The following is a 21,926-nucleotide window of genomic DNA, read 5'->3' as shown; positions in this document are numbered from 1 at the left end:
GAACATGAATTTGATTTTAAGTCTAATTACTTACCATGACTTCTGAGATCTAAAGCCACAGTCCTACACTGAATCCTGTTAATGATCGCAGACTGCAAGAGGGGACAAAGATATACAGCTTGAAAACTGCCACACCTCATTTAAGAAAGGGGCTCACAATATTAAATGAATCACTGCAACAGAAGCAAAAGCCAAGATGGGTCTAAAAGAAACATCTGTCCGTGACACTGCTGAAGCAAGACTGGACACGGGGCACAGAGTAGCCATGAAGTTAAAGTTGAAGCAAGAATATTTAGTATGTGATCTTTAATTAGGAAATAAAAAAGCACCATCCCTTTCACCAGACAGTCAATTGATCACCCCCACCCCACTACATTCCATAACTCAGACAAATGAGAAATCAAATTTCTTAGGAGAAAAGTTTCAATCTCTACAACACCTCTAAAAACTGAAGTGCAGCAATACCATTATATACACTGAAGTGATGCCTCCCCTTCCAAGCCCCTACATGTTCCAAAATTAGCACTGCCTCCACAGTAGGCAAGAAGATATTAGCAGCTGCTTTACAGCACAGACTCAATTTGTTCTCAAAGAATGGAATTTTACAGTAACACTGAAATATACCAAATTGAGCGTTCTTGTCCTCTGGGTTACTAACAAAACGACGATGCTTTTTAAGTAACACCAGACGGCAATAAGATCACGCCTCATTATTTGTTCCTGCCATCTAAATTTACATAAGTTATTTCACGAACCATGGTGATGAAGTAGCATTCTGTGCTGAATAAAAGGCTTCAAAAATAGGATTCTGTGTTGGGCACTCAATTGCTGAAATCATGTCCCAGTGGTAGGGGTGAAATCTGTTGAAAGGCTCTTAACAGAAGGAAGAGCAAGAGAGCCCCATCTACTTGATAGGCACAGACTGACAGTTGCACTGACCTGATGTTTCAGAACTTACTATATCCAAGCCCAGGGAAAATACAACGCTGGACCAAGGGACTAAAGACAGTATCGCCTACCAACTAGGGCTAGAAATGGATGCTTTATACCATTCAGATATGGGAATCCCTTTCTGTCATTGATGTAGAGCAGGGGTGGGCAACCTTTCAGAAGTGGAGTGCCGAGTCTTCATTTATTCACTCTAATTTAAGGTTTCGTGTGCCTGTAATACATTTTAGCGTTTTTAGAAGGTCTCTTTCTATAAGTATCTATATCTAAACTATTGTTGTATGTAAAGTAAATAAGGTTTTTAAAATGTTTAAGAAGCTTCATCTAAAATGAAATTAAAATGCAGAGCCCCCCGGACCAGTGGCCAGGACCTGGGTAGTGAGTGTGCCACTGAAAATCAGCTCGCGTGCCGCCTTTGGCACGCGTGCCATAGGTTGCCTACCCCGATGTAGAGCATTCATTTCTGGCCTAGTCTGTCATGAGATATTGGCCATTAAAACGACATCCTTCTGATTACTACATTTTGTTTCCTTTTCCCCATTCTAAAATAACTCCGGCAGCCACAATCTAGAGAACAACCATTACAGCCAGAAACAGACTTTAGACCATTTAAAATCAACTCGGAACCCCAGTTTGCCAATGGTAAAAAAATTAAGCATTAATTTAACCAGCAGTTTGAGAGGTCATCTGCTAAAAATCACAATGTAAGATGGTAATCTGAATGTGATAGTAAGGGAAGTTCTCTCGTGACCTTGACTTATCAGAACAGAACTGCTTTGGTGAGCCAAGAACAAATCCATCCATGACCATTACATTTACCAATAAGTTGTTAGACCAATGAGCAGAGAGAGAGAGAGAAAGATAGGTAGGTAGATTCTGCTTGTAGCAATTTTGTTTACAGTCTTTAGCCACACAATTATTTTTAAAAAATAATTTTTTCCATCCCAAACATTTAATATATGAATGACTAGAGTAAATTTTCATTAAAAAATATACCCAGGGAACAAGCTGATACTGACAGCAGAATGGAATGGACTAATGGTCTTCATAGTTCTTTCTCCAGCTACATAGTTTTTGTGGGTCTACGGCAAAGTCAAATGACATGCATCCTATACAATGTTTAACTGCCAAGTCCAGTAACTGCATAAATAATTGACATACCAGAGGTTAACTGAGGACTATAACATGATTCATGGCTAGGTGCACCACCTCTGATTTATTCAGTGGCAATCATCTTGGGATTCTGAAACGCTTGCAAACGGCAATGCTTGAAATGCTTGCAAACTGTTCATTTGTTCATTCCCATTAGTTGTGTGGACCTTCGTTCACAATGTCACTTTGTACTGGCCTAACTGCACGAGGACTAACACCACGGTGAAAACTGCATGTGACTGGTGTGTATCTGATCTGTTTAAGGTTTTTATAAAGTTCACAGATACTTCACTGAAAGTTGCCCTATAAAAACCTGAGACAGACTAGATCAAGAGATGGAGAGACACCCATCCATCAGGCACAAGATCTACAATCAGAGTTGCTGGGTTAAAGTCAGGGCCCCAAGTACAGCTATACATGCTGCTATTAATTGGGTTTATAACCTGTAGGCTTTATATATATATATATATATATTTATATATATTTGTTGGCGGGGAAAAAGTTAAGCCATGAAACTTGCTCCCATTGACACAACATCAGGTTGGGTTTCAGTTTCTCTCAAGCACTGAGGCTTTCCGAATTAACGTTCAAATCTGGTCATAATGTGGTGCCATCAATGCAACACCAGTATTGTCAAGGTGAAAAGAAGATAGCTTCAAACTTATTGACCATCTTTAATGGAGAGGAATAACATCATCTTGTTATTTGTGGAAAGTCAATCTGGGGAAAAAAGTTGGTTTAACTGTGATGAGCAACATCCTGGCATCTCAGATTAAAACAGGTCAGAGGCATGGAAATTGCTGTTGCTTCGATGAAGCTCCACATCCTAATTGTTGGCAGACGCTCGACCTTAGATGTGTTTTGTTCATAAAATATATTTACTGCTTGTGATAAAGAGTCCGAATACATGAGTTCAACAGACAGGCAGATTACAAGGACCTTTCTGAATTATCTTTCCCATGCTTAGCAGGGTTTCATATTTTCATGTCATTCATGGATGGAAGACGCAACATTTGTATACACGTACTTCTACTTCCAATCAACTTACTTACATTGAACACAGCCCAGGAAAGAGCAGAATGGCCTCCGCCATGCAACAAAAGTAAGACAGGGCCCTCCGATCCACTTTTATAAATTCGAAAAGTGTATGAACAGTTAAGGACAATGTTTCTTAATAAAATCATCTGAAACAAGCTACTGAGTTTGACCCTTCACAGAACATACAAGGTTGCCAGAACTTTATTACTACTTGCGTACACAAGAAAGCCACAATTCTGCCCTCTGTTCAGCATCAATAGGTTTGTACAGAATGATGGCCACTGATGAGGAGGAAGGTGATGGTGATGAGGAAGATAAGGGCTAACATTTCAGGTTGTTCGACAAGGGACGGGGTGAGTATATGGATGTTCAGATGTACATTCTATATTATCTCCATCTACCTTACTGGGTTAGAAGGTTTGCTAAATGTATTAAACTACTGTAAATACAGAAGGGTTCCTACAATGTGCATGTTGCAACTGTGCACATCAGGATTCGCAACTGAACAGTAATTTTAATACTGGGCCTGATCTTGGGACAAGAATCTGTCACATCTCAGACTGATAACTGGGCATTCTTAAGTAATCAAATAAATACATAATCTACAGATCAAACTACAACCAAGGGAAAAGTTTAGCCCATACTATCCACCTAGCTTTACTGTCTACCTTCCCATCATCCCATACTCTATTATGTTCCTCCTCACACACCCTCTTCTCCAAGAAAATAGTATCTGTAACGTAATGTGTATCAAAGAAAGCAAATCAATAGGGAAAAATGAAGTTAAAAGCTTGGAATGCTCAGGACACCACTGGGGACCACAAACTGGTGTTTTGTCTAACACGCTCTCCCATTACTTGACAGAGGAAACAGACAAACCTATACGTGTCACTCTGGGCAATAAAATTACCCTTGGGAATCCATGAGGTAGTGAGGTGTCTTTGTTAAGGTAAGCTGCAGGGAGACATCAGCTATCTCCGTATCCTGGAAAGCCAGCTAAAAAAGTAGCAATCAGTAGAAAAACTATTTTCAATCTGTGGTCCATGGACTCCAGTCAGAGATTTCCAAAGGGGTCCACACCTCCAGAAGTGGTGTAGGGGTCCGCAAATGAAAACAAAAAGTTAAAACCCACTAATCTCAAGGTAGTGTGCACCAGGGATAGGACACTGGTCTGGGAGTCAGGAGATCTGGGCTCTAATACACAGACCGATTGGAGAAGTCACTTAACTAGAGCTGGTTAAAATAGAAAACTTCTGTTCCAAGGGAAATCCTGACATTTAAAAACAAAAAAGTTTCTCTTTTGATTGGAACAAAAAGTAGAACTAAAAAATGAAATGGAGCAGCCAGCAGCACCCGACTCCCAGTGACCTGCCAGAGAGCAGGGAGCTAGAACCCGACAGCCCTGTCTGCACAGCAGGGAGCCTGACAACCGTGAGAGCTCCAGTTTGAGAGAGGCTCCCCGACTCCCTGCTGCCGAGGAGCTGGGGAGCTGGGCAGGCTCCCATTGGAATGTTTCAATTTAAACAAAATGGCAACAAGCAGCGTCATCCAGAGGTGTCGCCGCCGAAATGCTGCCGATTTTCGGCGGCGACGCCTATTGACGTTGCTGCTTGTCAGCCGCATTTCGGTGGATGCTTGTCTACTGCCACTGTCTGCACTAGAGTGATCAGTTAAGGTGAGCTATTACCAGCAGGAGAGAAAAAAATAAATAAATGTTGTAGTGGTAATCAAAATGGGCCATTTCCCCATGTTTATTCTCCTCTCCCCCCCCCCCCCCAGTACTGTTCTTCGCACCTTCTTGTCTACTGCTGGAAATGGGCCATTTTGATTACCACTACAAAAAAGGTTTTTTTTCTCTCCTGTTGGTAATAGCTCACCTTAACTGATCACTCCGGTGTGTATGGTAACACCCATTGTTTCATGTTCTCTGTGTGTATCTATATCTTCCTACTGTATTTTCCACTGCATGCTTCCAATGAAGTGGGTTTCAGCCTACGAAAGCTTACGCTCAAATAAATTTGTTAGTCTCTAAGGTGCCACAAATAGTCCTGTTCTTTTTGCGGATACAGACTAACATGGCTGCTAGGCTGAAACCTATAAGTAAAGAATGTTCCTCAGGTTGCTTCCATGGTGATTTTAATCATCTAATGCACCACACACACTTCTGGACCTACAGAAACAACAACAACAGCTCTTGGCTCTGGATTGAAATTTGGCTTCCTACATCAGCCTGGAAAGGTTTTACTTTTCTTTTCTCACTTTGCAGTTGAGACCCGTTTAAGTTATACTAATTTGTACAAAGTCTGATCTATAGAAATGCTACTTTGCACATCTTCAGCACGTCTTATTCAAGGATCTCAAAGCATTTTACGAACAATAAGTGAGGTTCACAACAGCCCTGACAGGTAGGTGTTGTCCCCATTTTATAAACGGGGAACCTGAAATACAGAGAGGAATAGCTTGGCTAAGGTCATTCAGCGCATCTATAGCGGACGCAGGTAAAGAACTCAGAACTCCTTATTCCTGGTCCTGTGCACTGGCCTTCTTTTTGCTCCCCTTGCTCCTGAAACTGAATGGTTCAAGGGATTTCCTTGAAGTTGGACAGATTCATCACTTGGCTCCCAACGGAGAATCCAGAGTCAACCAGTGCAGTGCACAGAGTGGGCAGAGTAAGGGAAGGCACTCCGGAAACGTACTGTTTCAGAACATCTCTCGGGCAGTCTCTGCTGGCAAGGTTTTTCTGAATCCTGGGCAGAATTTAAAGCTGTCCTCACTCCAGGAGAAGGCTGAGGTAGAACCACAGCTCTCAACCTAGCTATGGCTCTCCTTTCCCTCTGGAAAGGGAGTCCCCCCCCCAATTCCCATTTAGCATGCGGCTAGTGGTACATTGCTAAAGGACACCATTCAACCACAGGCTGAATGAACATGGTGAAGCGCAAGAGGAGTTCAGCTTCTTTTACAGAAGAGAGACGTTTTCCCCTGGTGAATTTGGTGCTAGTGAAACTGTCTCCAGATGCCTGGCACTCTCTCAACCCTGTACAGGTACACGGTGTAAATGTCTCCCACACAGCTGTGCCAATGCACCTCAATCCTGACCTGCAGCTCCTCACGTTATCCTTGTCATGGCCTGGCCTGAACAGAATGATGATTGTACACTTCTACCCCGCTATAACACTGTCCTCGGGAGCCAAAAAAAATCTTACTGTGTTATAGGTGAACCCGCGTTATATTGAACTTGCTTTGATCCGCCGGAGTGCGCCCCCTCGCCCCCCCCCCCCCCCGGAGCACTGCTTTACCGCGTTATATCCAAATTCATGTTATATCGGGTCGCATTATATCAGGGAAGCAGTGTATTAAAATCTGCGAGGTTGACAAGCCTGCACTAGAAAAGTGGCCATCCCAGGAACATGAACTAACCTGGCAGAAGTTTAGGGGTGTGTGAATTTGATCTCACATTTTCAGAGGAGAAAGGCTAGAGCATTAACACACTATTACCTAGGTCCCATGGACACTGTTTTCAATGGCCAAACATTAACTGAGGTGAGAAAGCAATACCAAGAAGCCAACTTTTCTAGATATTTTCCCTCTGCAACCTAATCGTTGGCACAAAGGTGTTGCCTGGGGCAGTAGCACTGATTAGCACAAAGGAAAAGATGGGTAACAGAGGGAACAATTAAAAAAAATGTAAGAGAATCCCTGATAAACTCCAAGATACACAATCCCACCAGTCACTTGAGATCAGGAAGAATTCAGTCTGGGAATAAAATAAAAGGATATATCCTTGCCGTTTTCGTTTTCAACCACAACATCTTCCATAGATTCAAAGTATTGGCTCCAAGGGACTGGGGAAAAGTCTCGTTTCCTTCCAGGACTGCAAAACAAAATTTTTTGCAAGAGTATGGGTATTTTATAATGCTTCACTCAAATTGCCATAAGCTGATGAAACAGCGCATTTTTTAAAATGGACATGTCACCACAACACTTGACAGAGGGTTAGGATAGAAAGTGAAGGATATTTTGCCTGTAGTTCCCTCATATAGTATTAACAGTTTTATAGCCAATCCCATTTACCTCCCATTAGGTTTTTTTGAGGCAAATCAGAGAGCAACAAAGGACAGAAGTAGGGGGAAGCTGTGAGTGAGAATGTTTTCCCCACTAAGTGATATTGAACAAGACTTATGATGATAATGAAAAGGTTACTACAGACAGGTCATAGTCTATCCTTGATCTTTGTGCAAAGTTCCACTAACCTCAGGAGTTCTACTGTTGATCGAGACTAGTATATGGTCCTAATTTTGACAGGTTTCAGAGTACTCTGAAACCTGTCATTATGCAAGCCACTGCATTTAGCCGTATGGAGTGGAAACCCATCAACTTCATCAAAAAACTCGGACAGACACACATCATCTTCCTTTCCAAATGCAAACATATGGACATCATACCAAAAGGACTAAAGGTAAAAAATCCATTACAATCTACATATATCACAGACTATGCTAAGAGATTGTGCCACACACTCTCAAAGAAACTGCAAAACCACCTGATCAACATCCTATAGAGCAAACAGGGAAAGATTAACACTGAGCTCTCAAAACTGGATACTCTAATGAAAAACCAACCTTCCACACAAAAACGTCGTCCTTACAAAAACTAGATAAGCCATTTACAATACAAACTTTGCTTCTCTACAAAAGAAAAAAGGACACTAAACTGTCTAAACTGCTACATGTCACAAGGAGCCACAACAGTAGCTCCCTTAACCCACCTAACAATATTGTGAATCTTTCCAGCTATCCTCTTAGTCCGGCAGAAGAATCTGTCCTATCTCGGGGCCTCTCCTTTTGTCCCTCCAGGCCTACGAACATGACAGAGTTCTGCAGTGACCTAGAATCCTACTTTTGCCATCTCCGACTCAAAGAATATTTCCAACACACCTCTGAACAACATACTAACCCACAGATTCCTTCCTACCAACACTACAAAAAGATGGATTCTGCGTGGACTCCTCCTGAAGGTCAAAACAGACTGGACTTCTACATAGATTGCTTCCGTCAACGTGCATGGGCTGAAATTGTGGAAAAGCAGCATCACTTGCCCCATAACCTCAGCCATGCTGAACACAATGCCATCAACAACCTCAGGAACAACTCTGACATCATAATCAAAAAGGCTGACAAAGGAGGTGCTGTCATCGTCATGAATAAGTTGGAATATGAACAGAGGCTGCTAGGTAGCTCTCTAACTCCACATTCTACAGGCCATTATCCTCTGATCCCACTGAGGGTTACCAAAAGAAACTACATCTGCTCAAGAAACTCCCTGAAAAAGCACAGGAACAGATCTGTACAGACACATGCCTAGAACCCCGACCAGGGGTATTCTATCTGCTCCCAAGATCCATAAACCTGGAAATCCTGGATGCCCCGTCATCTCAAGCATTGAAACCCTAACAGTAGGATTGTCTGGCTATGTGGAGTCCCTATGCTACCAGCACTCCCAGCTATCTTCGAGACACCACTGACTTCTTGAGGAAAGTACAATCCATCGGTGATCTTCCAGAAAACACCATCCTGGCCACTATGGATGTAGAAGCCCTCTACACCAACATTCCACACAAAGATGGACTATGAGCCATCAGGAACAGTATCCCCGATACGATCCCCGATAATATCACAGCAAACCTGGTGGCTGAACTTTGTGACTTTGTCCTCACCCACAACTATTTCACATTTGGGGACAATATATACCTTCACGTCAGTGCCACTGCTATGGGTACCCGCATGGCCCCACAGTATGCCAACATTTTTATGGCTGACTTAGAACAATGTTTCCTTAGCTCTCATTCCCTAACGCCCCTGCTCTACTCATGCTACATTGATAACATCTTCATCATCTGGACCCATGGAAAAGAAGCCCTTGAAGAATTCCACCACAATTTTAACAATTTCCATCCCACCATCAACCTCAGCCTAGACCAATCCACACAAGTGGTCCATTTCCTAGACACTATGTGACCATCACTTATTAGCACAGTAAACACCCTGTATCGGAAACCTACTGACCGCTATACTTACCTACATGCCTCTAGCTTCCATCCAGGACACACCACACAATCCATTGTCTACAGCCAAGCTCTAAGATACAACCACATTTGTTCCAATCCCTCAGACAGAGACAAACACCACAAGATCTCTATCAAGCATTCTTAAAACTACAATATCCACCTCCTGAAATGAAAAAACAGATTGACAGAGCCAAAAGAGTACCCAGAAGTCACATACTACAGGACAGGCGCAACAAAAGAAAACAGAACGTCACTAGCCGTCACCTTCTTCCCCCAACTAAAACCTTTCCAGCACATCTACAACCTATCCTGAAAGATGATCCCTCACTCTCACAGATCTTAGGAGACAGACCAGTCCTTGCTTACAGACAGCCCCCCAATCCGAAGCTAATACTCACCAGCAAGCGTACACCAAACAACAAAAACAGGAACCCAGGAACTTATCCTTGCAACAAAGCCTGATGCCAACTCTGTCCACATATCTAGGTCCTATGATGGTGTCACGCGAATAATCACATCAGCCACACCATCAGGGGCTCGTTCACCTGCACATCTACCAATGTGATATATGCCATCATGTGCCAGCAATGCCCCTCTGCCATATACATTGGCCAAACCAGACAGTCTCTACACAAAAGAATAAGTGGACACAAATCTGACATCAGGAATTATAACATTCAAAAATCAGTGGGAGAACACTTCAACCTCTCTAACCACTCAGTGACAGACTTGAAGGTGGCAATTTTACAACAAAAAAACCCTTCAAAAACAGACTCCAAAGAGAGACTGCTGAACTTGAATTAATATGCAAATTAGATACAATTAACTTAGGTTTGAAAAGAGACTGGGAATGGGTGGGCCATTACACTAATTGAATCTATTTCCCCATGTTAAGTATCCTCACACCTTCTATGGGTCATCTCGATTATCACTTCAAAAGTTTTTTTTCCTCCTGTTGATGATAGCTCATCTCAATTGATTGGCCTCTTACAGTAGGCATGGCTACTCCCACCTTTTCATGTTCTCTGTATGTATAAATATCTTCTTGCTGTATGTTCCAGTCTATTCATCCGATGAAGTGGGCTGTAGCCCACGAAAGCTTATGCACAAATAAATGTGTGAGTGTCTATTAAGTGCCATAAGTACTCTGTTCTTTTAGTCCTAATTTTATGCTTCAGCCCAAGGACAATAATTAAAATGGAATTTGGCCATCTACAAAAACCATTTTGATGCTTTTGGCTTGAACAGTAAAGAGTCAGCTACTTAACAAGGGTGGTTTTTAATCTAGCATGGCATCTAAATAAAGATATTCTGCAGCTGATAAATCAGCGTTTGTGAGGAGATCAGAACTGTACCAACAACAGTCTCCTCTTGTTATACAGTATAGTTAGTACCAATGAAGATCACCTAGAAAGAGAATGTAAATTTCACTGTGGCCGACAAGACAGTGCAGAAATTATGGAAAGAAAAGTTAAATGTAGTGAGGCATATGGGGATTTACCTGTATAATACCTATTAACATTAATGGGGATAGAACAGCTAAATCCCAGGTTGGAAGTTCACACAAGAGAGTTTTAATAAAACAAGTTCACTGGAATCTATTATATTAAATAAAACAGGTATGTGCACAGGTCTAATGCCTAAATGCTGTATGTACTGCACCATTACCAAAGTTATACTGAAGTTGAATAGGATTAACTCCACAAGAGCCAGCAAATTCAGAGTCTACGTTTCCACTTCTACATTGTCCCCGCTGAGCCTTTGGGCTGGGAGAATTTGATCAGTGTGCAAATAACTACTCTCCAAACTGCTTCTTTGTCTGTTATTGGAGTGTTATCGCAGGAGCAGCATGGATGAAACTAAGAATAGTGAGATAAAAATCAAACTGTCAACATCTTGCCTAGATTGTTTAGGCAAAGACACATTACAGGGATACTCTGTACTAATGGAAAATACCAAAACTTTATTTTTCAAATAAAATGTTTCCCCGGTTGACAAACAGAACATTCCAGAATACAACATAACATTAGGAAGGATATTACTCTAATAAAGTGTTCCTCAACCTTTTCAGATTGGTGATACCTTATTTGAAGTAAAAAAAAAAAATCTTCATGACACACAATAAAAGAATAAAAAAATATATGGTTGTGTGTTTCGAGAGGTTGATAGAACACTTGACATTGAAGGGCAAGGGAATGTGGGAGCAAGATTTTGTTTCCGGTTTTAATAGAGTTTTAAATGCCTTGCAAGCCCCTGGATAACCTTTCGTGAATCCCCTGGAGGTCAAGACCCACTGCTTGAGAAACACGGTTCTAGCTTCACCAAAAAATTGAATGGCCAATTGAGTGATCCAGTTGGCTGAATATTCCTAGGTATTTAATAGCACACATGGGAGAAATACAGCCCAGAAATCAGATGGTTTCACAATTAGATATCTGCCAAATAATTGCCAAAGTACTCCATGAAAGAGCATTGTACTGTGTACCCGGCACTACGTATACCTGAGAGACTCATAAGGAAGCTGTCATCAGTGGAGGGAACAAGGAAGGGTCTCTTTTCATGCTAACATTATTGGCTTAGAAAGCCATTCTCAAACAGTGGACTAAGAACAAAAGTCCAGACATCAATGGCTGGATTGAACAGATTCAGCTGATGGAACAGACGACTTCCTGCACACATCAGGTCCATAGAGACCTTATATATTATTAAAGTGCCGATCAACTTCGTATGTAAGTAAGTAACTGACTTCTATGGTGGTTTTCTCTATGGTGAGGGAGATAAGGCATGTCAGCAAGGCAGCGTGCACTTCTGATGCCTCAGTGGAATCGTCTCTGTTGCTAGAAAAGACTTGATCTCCTGGGCTATTCAGTATTATACTCACCTTATGCAGTGGTCCAAGACTATTGCTTATCTACTGTCTTATCCTTTGGAGCAGCAGTTCTACAAGCAGTTATACCCCGTCGGCATCTTTAGGAAATGCTGCAAAACCTTCCTCTTTGAAAAGGCCTTTCCACCATTAGACTGTCACCCCCTTCTACCCAATAAGCCCCTACCAACAACAACAAAAAAACAGAGAAGGTAACAGAATCCAAAAAAGTTAAAACCAAAACTGTACCCCCAGTAGAGTTTTTACTCAGAAGAGAGTCACACCAAAACATTCAATATGAAATACCGCCGTCACTCATTCAGCACATAGCACTCGAGAGGCAAAGGTGTTGGGAGGCACTACAGCTCCCTTCTAACGTACGCATTTTCTTTCCTGTCCACCACGCACAGTCCCTTTTGCCCCCACTCAATCACGGCTCTCAGTTGATGCAACTTCATGTGGCCAGCTGGTGACTTCCTGCCCGGCACTGAACAGCCCCAGAGACTGGAGCCTGAACACAGGCAATACTGCAAGGCTTGCTCTTTTGCAACACTGCACTTTTTCAAAATGTGAAAATTATCCTTTATCCTCTAGAGAGGAGAACACAATATTAGAGCGAGCTGACTTACTTCCCCACTTATAACAAGGATCTAGCCTCCAGCCCTGCTCACTGACAGGTATATCAGTAGGAACTGAATCCAGCATGAACTAGCAATTGCATCGAGTGAGAACTACACTTTGTGACCTGAAATTGGTAACAATACACTGAGGTGCCGAGCTGCCACACAAAATGCAGCCTGTTCCGAGTGTGAAGCTGTAAGAGACACTGTAGGAACATTACACAGCACAATACTCAGAACAGAAATGCCCAGTTTATAAATCTGAAGATGATTCTTTTCCCCTCTAACTGCCACAGCAGAAAACTCAACCAGGAAACTAGAAATCCAGCTGAGCTCAAGGCCTCTCTCAGTCTCTCGCACCCTTTATATCACCACTACGAATAAAAGTGTCTACAAAGGAAACTTTGCTGACAATTCTGTTGATGATGCTATGACGGGTTGAATCGCAGAACCCCCCACTGGGGAACTGCCAAGTGATGTGCCAGGACTACTACTGCCCCTGCTTTCCCTGCCAGCTCGGGACCCCAGCACCCTGTCTTGCTGAGACAGACACTCCCGTCTGCTTCAACACAGACCCAGGGTCTGAATTATTTGCCCCAAAGCTGCAGACTTAACTGAAAGCAGCTCACAGATGGGCAGCTGAGTGTTAAAGACAAGAACACAACTCCCAGTGGGGTCTAAACCCAAATAAATCCATTTTACCCTGTATAAAGCTTATACAGGGTAAACTCAAATTGTTCGCCCTCTATAACACTGATGTGGGGGGGAGACAGCTGTGCATCTGTAACTATTAATACACACTCTCGGTTAATTAAGAAGTAAAAAGTGATTTTATTAAATACAGAAAGTAGGATTTAAGTCTGTGGTTCTCAAACTATTGTCCTGGTGACCCCTTTCACATAGCAAGCCTCTGAGTGTGACCTCCCCCCCCTTATAAATTAAAAACAAACACTTGTTTATATATTTAACACCATTGTAAATGCTGGAGGCAAAGCAGGGTTTGGGATGGAGGCTGACAGCTCACGACCCCCCATGTAAGAACCTTGCAATCTCCTGAGGGGTCCTGACCCCCAGTTTGAGAACCCCTGATTTAAGTGGTTCCAAGTAGTAACAGACAGAACAAAGTGAATTACCGAGTAAAATAAATTAGAACACGCACGTCTATGTCTAATACAGTAAGAAACTGAATACGGATAAGATCCTCACCAGTTCCAGAATGCTTCCTTTTACGGACGAATCTCTTTTTAGTCTGGGTCCAGCAATCACTCACACCCCTTCCAGTCACTGTCCTTTGTTCCAGTTTCTTTCAGGTATCTTTGGGGGTGGAGAGGCCCTCTCTTTAGCCAGCTGGAGACCAAATGGAGGGGTCTCCCCTGGGCTTAAATAGACTCTCTTTTAAGTGGAGACCCCGTCCTCTCTCCTATGCAAAGTCCAGCTACAAAATGGAGTTTTGGAGTCACCTGGGAAAGTCACATGTCCATGCATGACCGAGTTCCTTACCAGCCAAGCCACATTCCTGGGAAAGCCCAGATGTGGATTGGTGGCTCCAAGTTCATTGTTGGCTTAAGTGTTTCTTGACTGGGCACTGAGAATAATCTTTTCCCAGGACGCTGACCAACTGCTTCATTAGAGCCTACTTAGACTCAAACAAGTATGCAGCCAATATTCATAACTTCAAATACAAAAAAGATACATGCATACAAATAGGATTAATAGATTCAGTAGATCATGACTTTTACAGAGATGTGTTACATGGCATATGTAGCTGTCATAAACAGATAGTTAAGGGTTAATGTCTCTTTTACCTGTAAAGGGTTAACAAGCTCAGTGAACCTGGCTGACACCTGACCAGAGGACCAATGAAGGGACAAGATACTTTCAAATCTTGGTGGAGGGAAGTCTTTGTTTGGGTTCTTTGTTTTGGGGGTTGTTCTCTCTTGGATCTAAGAGAGGCCAGACGTACATCCAGGCTCTCCAAGCTTCCTAAAATAGTCTCTTCTATTCAATATAGTGAGTATTAATTAAAAAGGCGGATTAGTCTTTTGTTTGTTTTTCTGTATTTGCAAATGTGTATTTGCTGGAAGGATATTTTATCTCTGTTGCTGTGCTTGTACTTATGCTAGGGGGGAGGGAGTCCCTCTAGTTTTTATAAGCTGTATACCCTGTAAGCATTTCCATCCTGATTTTACAGAGAGAGAAAAAGTAAAAACTTTCTTTAATTAAAAGCTTTTCTTTTTAAGAACCCGAGTGATTTTTTTCCCTTGTTTGAGACCCCAGGGGATTAGTCTAACTCACCAGAGATAGGTGGGGGGGGGGGGGAAAAGGAGGAGGAAGGTGAATCCCTCTCTGTTTTTAGACTCAAGGAGTTTGAATCAGTGTAATCTTTCCAGACGACCAAGGGAGAGAAAGTCTGGGAGGGGGAAAGGTGGGGGAATGGTTTATTTCCCTTTGTGTTAAGACCCAAGGGGTTTGGGTCTTGGGTTCCCCAAGGAAGGTTTGGGGGAATGGAAAGTGTACCAAAACACTATATTTTTGGTTGGTGGCAGCGCTATCAGATCTAAGCTAGGATTTAAGCTTAGAAGGGTACATGCAGGTCCCCACCTTTTGGACGCTAAAGTGGGGAACAAACCTCTGACAGTAGCATAAAACACATTCTAGTTATGTTATATATACACACATACACACATTCATAAGCATATTTCCATAAAGCCTTATGGGTGGCACCGTCACAGATGTATGGACAAAAATCTCACGCTCAGCATTAAACTCATTCAACAGGACTAACAAGGCTTTGTTTTTGCAATGACAATCAAGCAAGACAAAAGCAGCGGAGAGGAAGAGTACCAGACGACCATTTTTAACCGTCTTTTTTCCACTTCTATTCTGGGGAGGATAATCAGCAGAGAATATTAAAATTGGGGCTTGCAACGTCCACTTCCTACAGTTAGAAGGAAATCTTCCCTGGTGAATGTGAGACATTTCTGCAGAATTTTAACTTTCATTTAAAAAAAGAAAAATGGAAAGACAACTTGAGGTTTTGTAAAAATAAAATCTATTTTCTATTATATTTCTAGATTTACTTCTCTGGGTTTCCCGACTTCAGTATTATTCGTTGTCAAGCTTCAATTAGAAGATGACACATCACACACCTATTTTAAGATAATGAAATCCTGTTATCTCAGCTTCCTCTCATTTTCTGAATGTGAAAAAACTAGATTTGAATGCAGATGTTGAGGATCCAGCTGGCTGAATGAAGCAGAGAGGCGTACACCACACATCTGTGGACTGCTCAGCCCAACCTGTAAAAAAAACCAGGTGAGCCCATAAAGATCTCCATTCATCCAAGGAAGAAAGACGATCCTTTTTGGGGACTCTATACTAAGGGTACATTTAAACAATGAGTTAGTGCATGGCAAGGTTGGGTGCAAATCTACAGCACTCCTACATGCTGTGCCCTAACTCAGTCCGTGTGTACCCTGCTGCTGTGTGCTAAAAGTTCCCTGGTGCTTTGAAAGAAAATTCTGCAAAAGCAATAAGCAGACAAGGACCTACTGGTCTCAGTGCATATCAGCACTAATGGCATTGCTTTATGGGATACTTGACAGATTATAGAGGACTTCAGGGAACTCTGAAGGAGAAGCATGGCTAAGTGATCACCACAGAAATCCTTCTTGTCCTACGGGTGAAGGAAAACAGAAGGCAGAAGATTTTGGAAGTGAATTGCTGGATAGGTAAGTGGCGTAAGGTGGTTTGGATTTTGTGGAACATTGGTCTACTTTCTGTACAGGTTGGCTGGTCTCCATCTCAGTGGAAGGGGAACCAATCTTCTAGAGCGCTAGACCAGTCAGAGCTTTAAACCAATAACAAAAGAGGGTGAAAAAAAGGAACAAATGAGCATTCATTTAGCAAAAAATGTTTTTGTTCACAACATCATAAATCAAGATACAAAAGGATGTGAAGAAAATAAATTTACTTGCTTATACACCAATAATAGGAGCCTGGCTAACAAACAGGAAGAACTGGAAGTTCATAGTAAAGAGTATAAATCAGAAGCTAGGAACTGTAGAAAACTGATAAGGAAAGCAAGAGGACAAGGAAAAATCCATGGTCAGCAGAATTAAGGAGAAGAATTTTTTGAAGTATATTAGGAACAAAAGAAATCCTAACAATGGTATTGGTCTGTTACTAGATGGAAATTACACAGTTGTCAATAACACAAAAAGACAGAAGTGTTCAATAAAAGAGTCTGTTCTATATTTGGAAAAAAGTCCAATGATGTATTCGTATCACATGATTAAGAAGATGGAAAAACAGTTACTGTTGAAATAGAATAAGAAAGATGTCAAACAGCAGCTACTAAAGCTAGACATTATAAAACCAAGAAGTCTGGATAACTTGCATTCAAGAGTTTTAAAAGAAATGGCCAAGGAGCTCTCCAGACAATTAATGTTGATTTTCTATAAGACTTGGAACACTGGGGAAGTTCCATAAGACTGGAAGAAAGGTAATGTTATGCCATTATTTCAAAAGGATAAACAAGGCTTGTTGGGTAATTATAAGCCTGCCAGCCAGCCATCAATCCAGGCCGAAAGAATGTTATGGAACTCTTAATAAAGAATTACAGGCTAGTATAATTAATGTCAATCAACATGGGTTTATGGAAAATAAGTTAGCTTGACAAGATCTGATATCAAAGAGAAGGTTAAGAGGTGACAGCCTATAAGTATCTACACAAGGAATATCAATTTGATAATAGAGGATTCGGCTCGTCAATCTAGCAGACAATGGCATAAAGATTCAACGACGAAGTGGAAGCTAGATGAATTCAGTCTAGAATTAAGGCACAATGTTTAACAGTTCAGGTAATTAACCACTGGAATAATTTACCAAAGGTTGTGGTGGATTCTCCATGACTGGGAATTTTTAACATCAGGACTGAATGTTTTTGCTAAAAGATCTGCTCTCGTTCAAACAGGAATTAATTCAGAGAAGTCCTCTGGCGTGTGTTATACTGCAGATCAGAATAGTACCTTTTGGCCTTATCTCTACAAATATATATTCCAGATAAATCATTGATTCTTGACTAATAAGATGATTTTATGAAGTTGACTTTATATTTGTGGTGGGGGGGTTATATGCCAAGAACTCCTAAATGGTTTTTCATAAATGTTAGCTAAAAAATGGTTGGTTGTTTTTTTTGCCCTGTCTCTATGGCATTTCCTGCTGTGCACTCTCTTTGCCTGGATTGGATATTTTTGGTCAATAGAGAATCTTGTGTGTGACTGCTGCTATCAGTCCTTTTAAATATTTATAACTGTAGGATTTAATAAAATTTAAGAGAGACATCTCTAACAATTATGGTTGCAAATAAAACCCTTCTGGAGTGATGTGATGCAGTCCCATCTCCTGGAGTCTGCAGACAGAAAGCACCAATCTCTGTCCAGCTACTATGAGCTTTCTCAAGCAGGGCTAGGTTGAAAGTTACAGAACTCTAGTCAGTTTCATGCCTACTATTTACAACATATAAATAACATTGAAACTAAACAGCCCAATTTTCACAGTGTCTGCTTGGGAAAACTGGTGGTGGTGTCCCTAGCCTCTTCGCCAGAAGCTGGGAATGCGTGACAAGGGATGGATCACTTGATGATTCCCTGTTCTGTTCACTCCCTCTGGGCAAGATGGACCTTTGGTCTGACCCAATATGGCCGCTCTTATGCTCTTAACTATGAGCAGGGAGAACTAGAGCTTTTCATGGAGAAAAGAGGATCAAAGAAACCAAGGTCAGGAGAAAGGGATAGCGATACTTCCTTCCCAACCCCAAATCTGCTGCAGGCAGCAATCAGAAGACAGTGCAATTTAAGCTAGCAAAAGAGAAAGTTCCTTCTTCCTTCCTTCTAACAATTAAGAGAGGTGGCTTTCAGATTTTTCCAGATGCCTATTAACCAGAGGCTGATATGAAAGACTGAACATCTAAGCAGGACCCAGAGAGAACACTATGGTAGGAAACCTATTACCTTCGCCAGGAAGTTGCCCTGCATCTCACAGGGAGGGGGTCACCTCATCTTTTGCAACAGCCTCTGACTACGTGAGCTTTGGTAAATATTTCAAGCCCAGATTTTAAAAGGTTAATGTTTGGATAGAGATATTTTCCAAGGGAAGTAGTGGAACCTCCACCATTTGAGACATTTAAAATGTGATGGGACAACATATTCTAGCAATCCTCTATTAGCAGGGGGAATGGGACAGAAAAAAAGGAGATGTCCTTGGAGTTAACTAGCACCAGGGGTCTGTGAAGGAGCTAGTTAGCAGAAAGAGATGCAGTGCGCTCTAAGATGTGAGAAAAATCAAATGTACATCTTGTAGCTCTGTTAAAGCCAGCCAGCACTATGTTGCAGCAGCCATTTTAACCTTTCAGTACTCAGGTTATTTAAATACTAATTCTACCATTATTCATAAATTAAAGTACAGATCAAAGGATTCATTACATTCCTGCTACATGGCTGTGCTCATTTGTAATCTCACAGGGCCAAACACTGCTCTCATTACACTGCTGAGAATTTGGAGTAACTCCACTGACACCTGCTGAGTTGTTAGATTTACACTTCCACAGCACAGCAGAATTCAGCAACAACTCCTTCCCAAGATGGATAACATCAGAGTCGGAGGAAGATGTTCTGAAAAAAGCATCCAACCACTATTTAAAGGGCGGCTGTTTTAGAAATCAATTCCCTCGTAAATCATTTTTCTATTTGCTTGGCGTGATCCAAGTCACTCCACTTCTACCTCCCACGACCTGCTCCACAACACCTCAGAAGTCACACCCGACAGACCGGGTGACTGATGAGACAGGCAAGTCAGCACTCCCGCGTCAAAGGTCTAGTGGGAGCAATGCAGAGGGGTTATTGGGAGGAAATCAGCCTGTTAACATTTTAAGATACACGTCTACCCCGGTATAATGTGGTCCCCAGGAGCCAAAAATAAAATCTCACCGTGTTATAGGTGAGTCCGCGTTATATCAGGGTAGGGAGAGGAACCGCTCCCTGCCCCAGCTCACCTCCGCCCTCCTCCCTGAGCGCGCCGCCGCCGCCCTGCTTGTCCCTCCCTCCCTGGCTTGCTGTGCCAATCAGCTGTTTGGCCTGGCAAGCCTGGGAGGGAGAAGCAGCACTGTGGCGCGCTCATGGGAGGAGGCGGAGCAGAGGTGAGCTGGGGCAGGGGGACCCCCGGGGAGGGCCACAGAAAGTAACAGGTGGGCGCAGAGGAACCGATCGCAGTAGCATGAATTCGGATATAATGAGGTAAAGCAGCCCCGTCCCCCGGAGTGCTGCTTTACTGCGTTCGATCTGAATTCACATTATATAGGGGTAGAGGTGTACTTAGTCTAACCAGATTCCATTGGGCCTATTCCCAAGTCTGAAAAAGTTAAACCCAACCCTTCTCCAAGTGAACAGATGTATCAAAATGATGAGAAGGCATCATATCAACTTAAAAAGAAAAAATTCACATGCCTGCCAATTTTTTGTTCCAAGTAATATCTAAGATGATTATAAACAAAAAAGATTAGAGAAAAAAAGTGTTAGTTTTACTTTGCACATCTGACAGCACTTTATTCCGTTTAGTTGTTGCCATGTTGGTCCCAGGATATTAGAGAGACGAGGCGGGTGAGGTAACATAATAGAATCACAGAAATAGGGCTGGAAGGGACCTCAAGAGATCATCAAATCCAGCCCCCTGCACTGAGGCATATTTTTATTTATAGTCAGTTTTACTATTTCCTTGTATGGCCAGTCATTGTCTCCTTGTTTCACATAGCAACAGGAGACAGAAAAATCACTTAAATAGCAAATTGTGACTGTGAAACCTTAAAAATTGGCGGGGGGCGTTGGTAACTCTACACATTTTACAGCTTCAAATGTTTACTGTTCCACTAGCCAGAGCATATACAGAGGAGATTTGAAAGCTCTTTGAAGATGGGAAGTGCTAAGCAGTATTATTAGTAAGAAGCACTCCATCTATATGATTTAACTGCAAGACTTAACCAGGAACAAACAGCAAGTATTTTCAAACCATATGAAATTACTAGATATATTCATTCATCACAGGTTAACAGAGATCAAAATTGCAATGAAGTGAAGCAAGAAACACTAACAAAGCCAACATGACATCAACTAGAGAATAAGTGACCAGAACTTACTAGGCTTACTATTGTTCCAAGTCAAAAATTTTAAAAAGGGTCAATAAGCTGGGTATTTAGGAATCTGTTGTAGTGATACAAAGGATACATCACACAATGTACCAGCATTTTGCAAAAGAACTCAAGAAAATTGTTAACATCAAAAGAAATTGTAGCCACTTTGGTCTGTAGGCTGAAAGGTCCCATGACATCAAGCATATACCACCCCATATATGGAGGAAAATGTTTCTGAATATTATGTTTATTAAAAAGAAACATTTTGGAGCCACCTGCCTTCAGGAACCACATGACAGAAGTGGTAGCACAACAGACCAACATAGGATTGCAAACTGATTTCTATCCTGCTTTTAACACAGACTTAACTCCAGAAAAATATTGGTGTATAAATATTTTACTTAAATATTAAGTGTTACAGGTCTCCTAAGTATTAAAGTAGGTTAACAGCACTAACTAAACACTTTATGAGAATCTCAGAGCAACTACTTAACATTTGTTTATAGTGCCATAGGTGTGCACAGTGCTTTAAAGGAAAGAATTAAGACAGACTCCCTGCCAAAGTGCTTACAGCATGTGAACCCAATACAAGGTCCTCAGTTCCTTCAACTCCCATAAAAGAACTGTATAGGACGAGACTCTAAGTTATATATTTAACGTAAATACAAGAGAGATGATAGACAAGAAATGGGAAGGTTTATATGAAATAAGGCTGAAAGATCCTTTTTTGCAAAGTGTGAATGTTAGGGTGGGGTGTTTTTTAATGCAAATTACCATAATTAAGCTAAATAAAAGGTTGATGAGGGAATGGGTTTAATCCTCAGAACATCTCTATGAAGTAGGTAAGCAGCTCCATTTTACACATGGGGACATTGGTAGTTAAAGGACTTGCTCAAGGGTCTTACAACTCAGTGGCATGTCAGAGAATAGACACCAGCAGGCTCTCAAAGCCAGGTGCACTCTCCAGACAGGTATCCTCCTCTGACAAGTCACTCAGTTCTACTCATTTTATTAAAACCTCTTGTCAAAAAGATTTCACAGCAGATACATACA

General features: G+C 41.7%; 1 protein-coding gene across 1 annotated transcript in view; it reads right to left on the bottom strand.

Annotated features, from left to right (window-relative positions):
* Positions 1-21,926, bottom strand: part of PPME1 (protein phosphatase methylesterase 1) — a 40,542-nt gene that overhangs the window by 13,682 nt on the left and 4,934 nt on the right. The window contains exons 2-4 of the mRNA XM_045022226.1: positions 6,916-7,009; positions 3,153-3,245; positions 35-92 (exon numbers count right to left, since the gene is read on the bottom strand). Coding sequence (XP_044878161.1) covers positions 35-92; positions 3,153-3,245; positions 6,916-7,009 — 245 coding nt within the window. The remainder of the gene's footprint in view (positions 1-34; positions 93-3,152; positions 3,246-6,915; positions 7,010-21,926) is intronic.

The sequence above is a fragment of the Mauremys mutica genome, chromosome 1, assembly GCF_020497125.1.
Source record: "Mauremys mutica isolate MM-2020 ecotype Southern chromosome 1, ASM2049712v1, whole genome shotgun sequence".
Taxonomy (NCBI): domain Eukaryota; kingdom Metazoa; phylum Chordata; order Testudines; family Geoemydidae; genus Mauremys; species Mauremys mutica.
This window is presented reverse-complemented; position numbering and strand designations above follow the sequence as displayed.